At 41.7% G+C, this 14,262-nt stretch overlaps 1 protein-coding gene across 1 annotated transcript; it reads left to right on the top strand.

The window, feature by feature from the left end:
- Window positions 1–144: 144 nt before the first annotated feature.
- On the top strand, window positions 145–13,552 carry LOC308092358 (scavenger receptor cysteine-rich type 1 protein M130-like; the record flags this gene model as incomplete). The annotated part of the gene is made up of 12 exons (XM_080438209.1): window positions 145–256; window positions 1,293–1,316; window positions 1,427–1,545; window positions 2,842–3,073; window positions 3,330–3,650; window positions 4,519–4,821; window positions 5,258–5,548; window positions 6,922–7,227; window positions 7,494–7,796; window positions 9,688–9,993; window positions 10,571–10,683; window positions 13,439–13,552. The coding sequence occupies exons 1-12, from the start codon at window positions 211–213 to the stop codon at window positions 13,550–13,552; spliced, it is 2,478 nt and encodes an 825-aa protein (XP_080294335.1). The 5' UTR covers window positions 145–210.
- Between the last annotated feature and the right edge of the window lie 710 nt (window positions 13,553–14,262).

The raw sequence follows: 14,262 nt of genomic DNA on the forward strand, positions 1-14,262 counted from the left end.
AGAGTATTTCTACATCGCAGTAATGATACGTTTACTGCGCGTGCACGTGCACGTGAGTGTGTGTGTGTTTAGGAAGGCTATGGAGGGGGCATATTATCATAACATATCAGGACACAGTGTCATAGTACAGTGAGTGAAGGAAGGTATCTGTAGAGCTTCAGACACAGAGCAGACAGTGAGTGATGGTATCTTCAGGGAGCAGACAGCAGGATGAAAATGGTTCTTTGGCTGATTGTGACCTCTCTGCTCCTTCATGGTGAGTAGATCTAATCCTCCTCCTGAGACCTGAGTTTGCTCAGTAACAGTGTTAAATAGCTCTATATTGTGATAGTAATCATTGCTATAGAGTGTTTGTTCAGTAACAGTGTTAAATAGCTCTATATTTTGATAGTAATCATTGCTATAGTGTTTGTTCAGTAACAGTCTTAAATAGCTCTATATTGTGATAGTAATCATAGCTATAGAGTGTTTGTTCAGTAACAGTGTTAAATAGTTCTATATTGCGATAGTAATAATTGCTATAGAGTGTTTGTTCAGTAACAGTGTTAAATAGCTCTATTGTGATAGTAATCATTAGAGTGTTTCTTCAGCAACACGTTTTACTCCACTACAATTATTATAAAACGTTACTTACTATTTACTTTGTAGATTTAGATTATTATTAAATAAACATACATTAAACACCCTATACTTCTAGATATTTACTTTATTAGTTTATTTAGACGGGACAATGAACCTTAATGAACATTCAATACATGAATGTGAATTCAATCAGCTGAACATGATCTTGTGTAAACATGCAGGATTTATCTTGAAGCTCATTTCCATCAAGATATTTTTGAATAGCCAAAGTAATAAAGGTTAAAGTGGTTAAAATGATTGTGACGTTATATTGACACATTTTGCCAGGGACCCCCGGGAACCTCCCCAAGGACCCCTGGGGGTCCTTGGGGGATATATATATATGAGTGGCTGGGAGGATATTCCATCGTAGGCTTCCCTTGAGCTTGTAGATTTGCTATTTTCATATTTGTTTATTTTTCACAATTTAAGAGCCTTTGAAATGGGACATTCTGCATTATGAGTACTTTTACTTTTGGTACTGTAAGTACTTTTACTCAAGTACATTTAGAATACCTGACTTTACTTGTAACATCGTATTTCTACAATATGGTATTGATACTTTTACTACAGAGTATTTCTACATTGTGGTATTGATACTTTTACTACAGAGTATTTCTACATTGTGGTATTGATACTTTTACTCAAGTACTTCTTCCTTTTCTCTTCAGCTCTGCAGGCTCTCCACACAACAGGTAAACACACATCAGTAAACACATATATTATAGATTGTAACCTAGAAGTTTTTCTTCTTATCAAAGTCATATTACTTTATTTAACTGTTTATTCTATTGTCTGTGTACAGAGTCTGGTGATGTCAGGTTGGTGGGAGGAGCCAGACACTGTGCTGGTAGAGTGGAGGTGAAACACCAGGAAGAATGGAGAGCAGTGTATCCTGCTGACGGGAACCATAAGTCATCATCTGTAGTGTGTAGACTGCTGCACTGTGGCTCTGCTGTTTCTACAGAATTGAGACGTGGTTCTCTGAATCAACCTACATGGTATATGCGATCTACCTGTGTTGGAGATGAATCTTCACTGAGGGAGTGTGTAACGATGCAGTCTGTTACTTCCTCCTACAATCTGGAGCTGTTCTGTTCAGGTAACAACAAATAATGACTTCAACAATGACACTAATCTATACTATCTGTCTGTCTGTCTGTCTGTCTGTCTGTCTGTCCGTCTGTGTATCTCTCTCTCTCTCTCTCTCTCTCTCTCTCTCTCTCTCTCTCTCTCTCTCTCTCTGTCTCTCTGTCTGTCTGTCTGTGTATCTCTCTCTCTCTCTCTCTCTCTCTCTCTCTCTCTCTCTCTCTCTCTCTCTCTCTCTCTCTCTCTCTCTCTCTCTCTCTCTCTCTCTCTCTCTCTCTAGCGTGGCACTCGGTGCCGCGCTATGATATCAAACTATGCTATGATTGTAGATCTGCTATTTTTTAATAGGCAAAGAAATCTAAAGTGACACAGATGCGTTACCGGTCTTAACGGGTTAAACCATTAAAACCGGGAACGCATCTGTGCATCGTGCGCTATGAGCTTGTAGATCTGCTATTTATGAAAAATGGGGGTCCTTGACATGAAACAGTTTGAGAACCACTGATTATAGCAACATACGTTTTTCAGAAAAATTAAGGCATTTTACACAAACTCATAGCACGGCACTCTGTGCTATGAGGGCTAATAGCCCAAAGTATAAAATAATTGTTAAAGTGGTTCACATCTAAAATGACACAGATTTTGACACCACCACAATGATCTGGTCTTTAACCCATTCAATATGGGAACACATCTGTGTCATTTTAGATTTCCTTGGCTATTCAAAAATAAAAGATCTACAAGCTCATAGCGCGGCACCGCTATGAGCCTCGCGTTGCGAGGCATTATGAGCTTGTAGATCGGCTATTTTCGGCTTATTTTTGGCTATGTTTGCCTCTTTCTTATTATTATTTGACAATTTCGCCAATGTTTGACCAGTTTGTCGATTACTTTTGATGCAGTAGTTGTGTTTTGCTATTATTGTATTAAAAAGGTCTAAAAGTACTTAAATTGTCACTTTCAAGGTCACTCTCTGTCTGTGTGTCTGTCTGTATCTCTCTCCCACCCCCCTCTCCTACTCCCCCCCCCCTCTCTCTCTCTCTCTCTCTCTCTCCAGAGTCTGTAAGGTTGGTGAAAGGGACTAGTATGTGTTCAGGCAGAGTGGAGGTGAAGTCTAATCAGTCGTGGGTCTCAGTGTGTGAAGGTGACTTTGACCAGCAGGATGCAGAGGTGGTCTGTAGGGAGCTTGGTTGTGGGGCTCCTTCAGTCCTCCAGGGGGCGCTCTATGGAGAAGTGAAGGCTCCAATGTGGACCAAAGAGTTCCAGTGTGAAGGCAACGAGTCTGTTCTCCTGGACTGTAGAACCTCAGACTCAACTAGAAACACCTGCTCACCTGACAAGACTGTTGGACTCACCTGCTCAGGTAAAAGAAAAACTACACTTTAGCTTTGATTATTAGTTTACAGTCAAAGTAACATTACTCTTTTAACCACTTAAAACCTATATTTAGTTCACTGTATTCCCAATAGAGCCCACTCCTGTTTTCACTCTAAAATAGCAGATCTACAAGCTTGTATCGTGACGAGTTGTGAGCTTACAGATTGTCTATTCTTGCTGACAGTTAACACTAGAATAGGGACACTACAGTTCTTAATGCTTATTTTATTGTCTGTGTACAGAGCCTGATGATGTCAGGTTGGTGGGAACCAGTCACTGTGCTGGTAGACTGGAGGTGAAACACCAGGGAAAATGGAGACCAGTGTATCCTCGTCGCTGGAACCACCATATTGATAGTTCTAACTGGAACCATAAGTCATCATCTGTAGTGTGTAGCCTGCTGCACTGTGGCTCTGCTGTTTCTACAGAAGTGAGAGGTGGTTTTAAACGTCAACATGCATGGTGGATTACATCGAACTGTGCTGGAGAGGAATCTTCACTGAGGGAGTGTGGAGCAATATGGTCTGATATTACCTCCTACAGACTGGAATTGATCTGTTCAGGTAACAAACAATGACTTCAACAATGACACTAATCTATACTGTCTGTCTGTCTGTCTGTCTGTCTGTCTGTCTGTCTGTCTGTCTGTCTGTCTGTCTGTCTGTCTGTCTGTCTGTCTGTCTGTCTGTCTGTCTGTCTGTCTGTCTGTGTCTGTCTGTGTCTGTCTCTCCCTTTCTCTCTTTCTGTCTGTCTCTCACCCTCCGTCTCTCTCCGTCTTTCTCTATTTCTGTCTGTCTGTTGACTCAGATACTACAGATATATATTGTGAAAATAGCCAAAATACAAGCTTACAACGCTGCAAGGCGTTGTCAGCTTGTAAATTGGCTATTTTCACAATGTTTGCCTCTTTCTTATTATATGACAATTTGGCCAATGTTTGACCAGTTTGTCGATTAGTTTTTAATGCAGTATTGTGTTTTTTTTTTTGTATTAACTCTCTCAGTGCCAATGAAATCAAATAAAAAGTTCTCTAAACTGCCAGCAAATTTTTTTTTTCAAGTAAAAAAAAAGTGCTTAGGAAGCAAGATACAGCCTTTTTCAGTTATAAGTTAAACAAAGAGTGGATGGAGCTGCAAATCTTCAGATAATGATATCTTGGGTTCTGAACATTTTTTTCCAAAAAAATTTATAATAATAATAATAATAATATATATATTTTTTTTTACTCTGGATCTTTTGTTCTGGCGCTGAGGGCATTCAGAAAAAACTTGGGATAACTCGCGGCTTGGCACTGAGAGAGTTAAAAAGGTCTAAAAGTCCTTACATTGTTTTTACTCTCTCTCTCTCTCTCTCTCTCTCTCTCTCTCTCTCTCTCTCTCTCTCTCTCTCTCTCTCTCTCTCTCTCTCTCTCCCCCCCCCCCCCCCCCCCAGAGTCTGTAAGGTTGGTGAAAGGGACTAGTGTGTGTTCAGGCAGAGTGGAGGTGAAGTCTGATCAGTCATGGGTCTCAGTGTGTGAAGGTGACTTTGACCAGCAGGATGCAGGGGTGGTCTGTAGGGAGCTTGGCTGTGGGGCTCCTTCAGTCCTCCAGGGGGCGCTCTATGGAGAAGTGAAGGCTCCAATGTGGACCAAAGAGTTCCAGTGTGAAGGCAACGAGTCTGTTCTCCTGGACTGTAGAACCTCAGACTCACCTGTCACCTGCTCACCTGACAAGACTGTTGGACTCACCTGCTCAGGTAAAAGAACAACTACACTTTAGCTTTGATTATGAGTTTACAGTCAAAGTAATATTACTTTTCTAACCACTTAAAACCTATATTTAGTTCACTGTATTCCCAAGGGCTCTATAGTGCTTGCCAACGTCTCGTCGCCACGGGGGGGGAGGGGGGGGGCATAGTAGCTGCAGACATACTGGTGGGGGTCAATGTTAAGTCAACCTGTTTATACCCCACCAAGATGTCCGCGCTACCAAATGACACTTGTTGACGCCCCCTTCAGGATTTTTTCGGTACACACTATACTAGCCCACTGCCGTTTTCACTCTAAAATAGCAGATCTGCAAGCTTGTATTGTGATGAGTTGTGAGCTTACAGATCGTCTATTTTTGCTGAAAGTTAACACTAGAATAGGGACACTACAGTTCTTAATGCTTATTTTATTGTCTGTGTACAGAGCCTGTGAGGTTGGTGGGAGGAAACAGTCATTGTGCTGGTAGACTGGAGGTGAAACACCTGGAAGAATGGAGACCAGTGGATCCTAATTTCTGGAACCATAAGTCATCATCTGTAGTGTGTAGACTGCTGCACTGTGGCTCTGCTGTTTCTACAGAAAGGAGAGGTGGTTCTACAGATCAACCTACATGGTATATTACATCTACCTGTGTTGGATCTGAATATTCACTGAGGGAGTGTGGACCAATGAGGTCTAGTGCTTCCTCCCACAGTCTGGAGCTGATCTGCTCAGGTGACAAACACTGACTTCAACAATGACACAAATCTATATTGTCTGTCTGTCTCTGTGTCCGTCCGTCCATCCGTTCGTCTGTCTAAAGGTCTAAAAGTCCTTAAATTGTCTTTCTCTCTCTCTCGCGCGCACTCTCTCTCTCTCTGTAAAAAAGGCTTTGACCTTTTACAGGGGCCAGTTCCGAATTGCAGCCACCTGTAAAGGGACCCGCATGCTACCAAATGAGGTGGTCACCCTATCACCCTTTATTATTAGTCAATCTGGGAACCCAGAGCCAGTGAGAATGAAAAACAGCGCCCTCTGCTGTTTGTACTATCTCTCACTGGCTCTGGGACAATGACGACGCAGCACCTGTGCGCAAGGAAACCGGGGTTTTAGTCTGCCTTCACGCTCCACGTCCGGGTGGTGCGACTATGTTTTCATTCCCACTAACAATATTTCTACACGGAACACTAACACCACTTCTCCCAGAGAACATGGATCGTTTTGGTTATAAGCCCACTTGTTTCTATGATGAAAGAGCAAGTTAAAATGTGAATATCTTTCCGTGGTTTTGTCTGCTCCGCGGACGCTATTGTTAAATTAGTTTCGGCTTGTTTCGAGTAGGGAAGGATCAGCGGACACGTAAATCCCGCCCACTACATTTGATTGGGTAAAGCGCGGCCTGCTTCCTGATCTGAAGGCACGCCCACGCCCACACAGTGCGTACACGTTATGACGAACATTCACGACAGATTCCAACGCAGAGCAGAATCTGTTCTTGAGAGATTACCCTTTAGGTGATAGAGAGAGCGCTCTCTATGTTAGAGAGAGCTCTCTCTCTATCACCACCGCGGTGATAAGGTGATAAGGTGATAAGGTGACCACCGTAAATGGTAGCATGCGCCCCCCTTAAGTGCTCTTTTAGAGCGGTTTTGAACTAATGATTCATACTTTTCACACTTTTTTATGACTGTTGGTAGGGCATTCCACATTTTGGTGGCATAGCAGTAGAACATATTTAACCCCTTGTTTGAGCCAAATCTGGGTTGAACGTGAGTTGTGGAGCTCCATCTGGTGTTGTGATTGTGGACGTCTTTGACCTTTTTGAAGTAGTTTGACAGGTACATGGGTGTCTTTGTGGTGTAGGTGATCGGCTATTTACTCAATGTTTGCCTCTTTCTTATATTATTTGACAATTTGGCCGTTGTTTGACCAGTTTGTCGATTACTTTTGATGCAGCAATTGTGTTTCTTTGCTATTATAAAGGTAAAAAAAGTCCTTAAATTCCTCTCTCTCTCTCTCTCTCTCTCTCTCTCTCTCTCTCTCTCTCTCTCTCTCTCTCTCTCTCTCTCTCTCTCTCTCTCTCTCTCTCTCTCTCTCTCTCTCTCCAGAGTCTGTAAGGTTGGTGAAAGGGACTAGTATGTGTTCAGGTAGAGTGGAGGTGAAGTCTAATCAGTCGTGGGTCTCAGTGTGTGAAGGTGACTTTGACCAGCAGGATGCAGAGGTAGTCTGTAGGGAGCTTGGCTGTAGGGCTCCTTCAGTCCTCCAGGGGGCACTCTATGGAGAAGTGAAGGCTCCAATGTGGACCAAAGAGTTCCAGTGTGAAGGCAGTGAGTCTGTTCTCCTGGACTGTAGAACCTCAGACTCAACTAGAAACACCTGCTCACCTGACAAGACTGTTGGACTCGCCTGCTCAGGTAAAAGACAAACTACACTTTAGCTTTGATTATTAGTTTACAGTCAAAGTAATATTACTTTTTTAACCACTTTAAACCTATATTTAGTTCACTGTATTCCCAAGGGCTCCATACTAGGCCCACTCCCGTTTTCACTCTAAAATAGCAGATCTACAAGCTTGTATTGTGACGAGTTGTGAGCTTACAGACTGTATAGTTTTGCTGACAGTTAACACTAGAATAGGGACACTACAGTTCTTAATGCTTGTTTTATTGTCTGTGTACAGAGCCTGATGATGTTAGGTTGGTGGGAACCAGTCACTGTGCTGGTAGACTGGAGATGAAACACCTGGGAGAATGGAGACTAGTGGATCCTGAAAACTGGAACCATAAGTCATCATCTGTAGTGTGTAGACAGCTCTACTGTGGCTCTGCTATTTCTACAGAAACGAGATATGGTTCTACACGTGAAGTTCGTCAACCTACATGGTATATTACATCTAACTGTGTTGGAGATGAATCTTCACTGAGGGAGTGTGGAGCAATGTGGTCTAGCATGTCCGACTCCAGTCTGGAGCTGATCTGTACAGGTAACAAACAATGACTTCAACAATGACACTAATCTATACTGTCTGTCTGTGTGTCTGTGTGTCTGTCACAATGCGTCGTCAGCTTGTAGATCAGCTATTTTCAAATGGCTGAAATGTATATAGGGCTGAAGTGGGTGTTCAAAATCTACCAAAGTATCTAGTAACTAAAGCTTTCAAATAATTGTAGTGGACTAAAAGTACAATATTTGCCTCTGAGATGTAGTGGAGTAGAAGTAAAAGTACTGGAAATTGTACTTAAGTACAGTACTTGAGTAAATGTACTTAGTTACTTTACACCACTGCTCTTTTTAACCCATTAAGACCTGAGGCCTACAAATGTTTAATGAATAACCCCTTGTTTGAACCAAATCTGAGCTCCCTCTGGTGTTGTGATTGTGGACGTCTTTGACGTATTTGAAGTACTTTGACAGTGTCATGGCTGGCTCTTGCCACGACAAATAATGGGGGAGGGAGACCAATGGAAAAGTGTAACAAAGTATGTTTATTAAATAAACTCAAAAAGGCAACTCAGGCATATACTGAATGTAAAGTAACATCATAGAACAGGATAAACCTAAGGATCCAATGAGGTGTGGAGTCAATAAGTCAGTAGTGTAAGTGTGCATGAGTGGAGCATAGTACTATAGTGCAGGGTGTGGATTGAAAGTAAAGTCAAACATATTATAACAGGGCATGGAGAACAGAGTAGAGCTGATGGAGACAGCAGGTCTGTCTCCTCTGGCTCTCATCACAGAATGGCATGGACAGGCTATTTATAGACTCCTGGAGGCACCGGGCCCAGGTGCTCTCCAATGAGCCATTAAGATAAATTGTAGGAAGCCCCACCCTGCTCACTATAGGTGTGCGGATCGCGGATAACCACAGTTTGGGCGGATTTGCATCAATCAAATATAATTATTAATTAATATTGGATAAACTGCGGGTGAAATTATGTGGGAATTAAATTAATGACATCTATCTATTATAGGCCTATTATAGCTTGTAAAAAGCAGTAGTATTTTAATATTAGTTCATTTTCCATCAGGCACAAATTAGCCACCTAGCCTACAACACGTGCTTTTGCTGGCATGGGGTCCTTTAAAGGGACTACACCATGAATTTTTACATTTCCCCCCCTTTTTTGTGTGTTTTTGGTGTCCCCTACCTCTCTTCTATCCTCAAAAATACCACAGTTTGAACACTCAGGCTTTCACACCAAATCTGGGGTTTTCTGTAAATTGGTCTCAAAACAGGCCAAACTGATTTGCACCCTGACGTGACGTCACGTCACGGTACAATACCTCCCTATTCTACATGGATATGTACTTGTACAAACAATGTCTCTCACCACTGTTACCATCACCTCTGTAATGACTGTTTACATCCATATCCATGGTAACAAGCGCTCTGTCACTTTCTCACATCGCAAGACATATCCATAAGACTCGTCGTCGTCAGCAGGGTTAAGAACGTCACTAAATCACTCCCACGCCAAACTTTTATTCCCCCCCCCCTTTTTTTTTTTTAAATCCTCAGTTAAGTTTCTGTCACTTTAGCTGCCTTTAGTCCACTGTGTTGTTGTTTGGACGTTAAAGGATCTACACCATGAATTTAAAAAATTATAATAATATTTAATATCATATTGTTTATGTCCCTCAAACGTTTTTTAAAAGGTTTGAGCCTAAATCAAGCCTCATATATACTCATTCCAACTAACTTCTCTCTGGCTTATAAAGCACTTTCACCTGCAATACCACATTGTCCTGTTTGGCACGGGGCGCTATTGAGCCAGTTTGTATGCATGTTATATTCTCTCTCTCTCTCTCTCTCTCTCTCTCTCTCTCTCTCTCTCTCTCTCTCTCTCTCTCTCTCTCTCTCTCTCTCTCTTCAGAGTCTGTAAGGTTGGTGAAAGGGACTAGTGTGTGTTCAGGCAGAGTGGAGGTGAAGTCTAATCAGTCGTGGGTCTCAGTGTGTGAAGGTGACTTTGACCAGCAGGATGCAGAGGTGGTCTGTAGGGAGTTTGGCTGTGGTGCTCCTTCAGTCCTCCAGGGGGCACTCTATGGAGAAGTGAAGGCTCCAATGTGGACCAAAGAGTTCCAGTGTGCAGGCCACGAGTCTGTTCTCCTGGACTGTAGAACCTCAGACTCAACTAGAAACACCTGCTCACCTGACAAGACTGTTGGACTCACCTGCTCAGGTAAAAGACAAACTACACTTTAGCTTTGATTATCAGTTTACAGTCAAATAATAATTTTTAACCACTTAAACCTATATTTATTTCACTGTATTCCCAAGGGCTCTATACTAGGCCCACTCCCGTTTTCACTCTAAAATAGCAGATCTACAAGCTTGTATTGTGACGAGTTGTGAGCTTACAGATCATCTATTTTTGCTGACAGTTAACACTTAGACTGGAGGAGCCAGCCCTATCGAAGGTCTTGAAGGGCAGATCCAAAGCCTTGCGCTCTGTACCAGCGCCGCTTCCTATTGCTTCACCAATCTATGCCTCCCCCCCCCCCCCCCCGGCCTGTGCGCGGAACACGCTGACGTCACCAATTTTAGAGCGACGCCCCTCTGCACTCTGATTGGTTAGGAGATAACAAGGTTCACTCCCACTCCTAAACCACCGTTCCTGCAAGGTTCCCCCAGGCTTTTTTTTCTTCCTTTTGAAACAAAAAAAAAGGCATGGGTTTCCGAGGCTAGAGTTAGGGTTTCCGAGGCACTAAAATAGGGACACTACAGTTCTTAATGCATATTCTATTGTCTGTGTACAGAGCCTATTAGGTTGGTGGGAGGAACCAGTCATTGTGCTGGTAGACTGGAGGTGAAACACCAGAAAGAATGGAGACTAGTGGATCCTGAATACTGGATCCATAAGTCATCATCTGTAGTGTGCAGTGCGCTGCACTGTGGCTCTGCTGTTTCTACAAGAGAGAGAGATGGTTCTACACGTCAACCTACATGGGAGATAAGATCTAACTGTGTTGGAGATGAATCTTCACTGAGGGAGTGTGTAACAATGAGGTCTGCTAGTTCCTTCTCCAGTCTGGAGCTGATCTGTTCAGGTGACAAACAAGAACTTCAACAATGACACTAATCTATACTGTCTGTCTGTCTGTCTGTCTGTCTGTCTGTCTGTCTGTCTGTCTGTCTGTCTGTCTGTCTGTCTGTCTGTCACAGTGCATCGTCAGCTTGTAGATCAGCTATTTTCAAATGGCTGAAATGTATATAGAGCTCCTACGAGTCTTATTTACTGTCTGTCTGTCTTTCTCTATTGCCCTGTCTGTCTGTCTGTCTGTCTGTCTGTCTGTCTGTCTGTCTGTCTGTCTGTCTGTCTGTCTGTCTGTCTGTCTGTCTGTCTGTCACAATGCGTCAGCTTGTAGATCTGCTATTTTCAAAAGGCTGAAATGTATATACTGTAGGGCTGAAGTGAGTGTATGTTTTGTAATAATAATCAAAATCTACAAAGTAACTAGTAACTAAAGTTTTCAATTAATTGTAGTGGAGTAAAAGTACAATATTTGCCTCTGTAGTGGAGTAGAAGTAAAAGTACAGAAAATTGGAAATACTCCAGTAAAGTAAAAAATATCTCAAAATTGTACTTAAGTAGAGTACTTGAGTAAATATACTTAGTTACTTTACACCACTGCTCTCTAAACGTGTTGTTCCAGGGACCCCAGAAGCAAAGCTTTTAGTTAAAAATGTTAGCTTTAAAGTTATACATATTCAAAGATTTGAACAAAATGTTCATGATTTTTCAAAAATAGCAGATCTTCAAGCACATAGCTATGAGCTTGTATATCTGCTATTTTTGAATAGCCAAAGTATAAAATAGCGGTTAAATGGTTCAAATCTAAAATGACCAGATGCTTTCCCGGTCTTAATGGGTTAATATGGCTCCAGAATGTAATAGATCTTTTTTGTACATTTATGAATAAAGGATATTGTTCTAATTCAGCCCTGCATGCAGAGTTTGGGTTTTTTCTTTGAACCCGGATCATAGTTTTGCAGAATTCTGCATGCAGGATCTCAACTGAAAGTAATATATGAGTTTTAAGAAAAAGTTAAAATTGTATTTGTTCACACAAGAAGTGATGTAAAAAAGAAAATATATGAGCTATACATCCCACTATAATATTTATTTTGAGATTTAAGCTTGAGTTAAGAGATGTGTCAATTATGTTGAAGATTAAATAGTAATATAGAGCTATGGTATGTATTAGACAGGTTATGAGTTAGTGTCTTTGTGTACCTTATCAGCTGTTTGCAAAAAAAAATTAAGTACAGTTCAATACAAGGTCTGTTAAGAGGATTAAACCCAAGAAAGCACTGTGGCTTGTTTCCATTGGGGTCCTTTGTACTAAATTCATCGAAACATTTAATGTCAATGCATATACATCATATAAACAAGCAGTAATAAAAGAGAAAAATATGTACAGTAAGCGGTTGGGGGGGGGGGGACTTTTTACGGGGGCCAGTTCCGAATTGCATCCACCTGTAAGTACTATTTTAGAGCGGTTTGGAAGGAGAGTAAGGAGTCACACTTTTTTATGACTGTTGGTAGGGAATTCCACATTTTGGTGGCATAGCATGGAACAAATTTAACCCTTTGTTTGAACCAAATCTGGGTTGAATTTGTGGAGCTCCCTCTGGTGTTGTGATTGTGGACGTCTTTAGCGTTTTTGAAGTAGTTTGACAGGTACATGGGTGCCTTTGTGGTGTAGTGTATCTTGTAGACAGGCCCATTGCAAGTTGCTGCACTCTGTCCTCTACCTTGAGCCATCCCACCCTAGCTTAATGAACAGGCGTTAGATGAGTTGGGTGTGAGGCCAAGTAGTGGCCTGACCAGTTTGTTGAATGAATGTTGTGTATTGATGTAAATTGTGTTGTGATGATGCTGGTTGAGACCCCAGGAAGAGTAGCAGTACAGTAAGCTAATGGGGATCTAATAAATACATAAACTGCATTTTTGTCCCATTTTGTAATAAAGGGCCCCATACCTCCCAGCTCTCAAGTCTGAACTCACCAAAATCCGTACTTGGCTTACCGATAACCAACTGTCATTACCTACACCTACACCCTGCCCAGATGAGTAGTCATGTGTCCCCTGTGTGTCTGGCTGACACTGACAACTTCCCTCCTGGCACAGGGTGTGTGGCTGGGGCTAGACCATTTTTACTATAATCTTTCAAGAGCCACAGAATATTTCGATCGAGGACGATCGACGCACCAAGTGTCGCAAAAGACGGCGGCGTGTCTCTGCTTCTATTGGGGGGGGGGGGAAGCGGGTCACCGCGACCCTCCGTTCTTTAGTTATTGGCGGTTGAATATAGCTTGTTCTCATGAAAAACGAAGAAAAAAACAAGAAAGCAGAGAAAAATGTATTTTTCTAAATCCTTTAACATTAGATTGGACGGGGCTGGATTTGTTGTGATCACGTTATTTCCGGGTATACTCTTCTCCAGAAGTCATAGGATCACTCATAGGTTGGCGAACAGCGGCATCTAGCGTAAACAGTGAAAACACTGTGTTGACGTGTTACACGTCGTTGCCACTGAACGGGTTAAACTAAAAAGAGAGGAAAACATCAAGACGACATTTAGACATGAAACACGTTAAAAAACAACTGCTTGTTGTTTCAGGGTGACTCTGGAGGCCGCCTGGTGTGTAAGAATGGAACGGAACCCTGGACCCTGGTTGGTTTCACCTCCTGGGTGCACTGCACTGCGTACCTGGATGGACCGGACCATGGCTGACAAGTAAACTGTAAACAGTTGTTACTCTAACTGTCATCTTCACCATCAATAATAATGATCAATCAATGCAAATGCCTGGGTCCTTGACGTGGAAACTGTTTGCAGTGATGAAATGCAATATATTTTAGAACATCTACACTTATGATCACACGGCCAAAATAGAGATGCCAGGTTGAAAGTGTTTAAATTCACAATATGTTATCTAATTAAGATGATTATATAACAAACCAACCTGGATCATAAGAGTCAAAGTCTCCTTATGTACTCTATACTATACATACTTTATTTTATTTTATTTTGGTAAAAGATATACGAGTAAACGTATAACTTAAACCCAGAATATACACAATCGTAAATAAAAAACACAAATTGTCAAATAAATCACATGGCACCAATACATCACATAGCATAACTGCATTCATAGAATGTGTGCTATAGAAACCATTAGATGGCTTTTTCTTTCACATAATAAAGTTTCTCTAAAGGACCGTTAGACTTACATCAATCCAAGTTTTTTTTTTGGCAGTTATATAGGCAGATAATTCCAGAATGCTCTGCAATACCGTAATCCATAATTCCACATACACCGTTGTAGGTTGGATTGATTTCAAACAGCAGTAATGAAGTGTTTTACCATAATGTATTGAAGTAATTAAGTGTTTTACCATAATGTATTGAAGTAATGAAGTGTTTACCATAATGTATTGAAG

This window comes from Gymnoscopelus braueri, assembly GCF_963280865.1.
Source record: "Gymnoscopelus braueri genome assembly, chromosome: 9".
Classification (NCBI taxonomy): Eukaryota; Metazoa; Chordata; class Actinopteri; order Myctophiformes; family Myctophidae; genus Gymnoscopelus; species Gymnoscopelus braueri.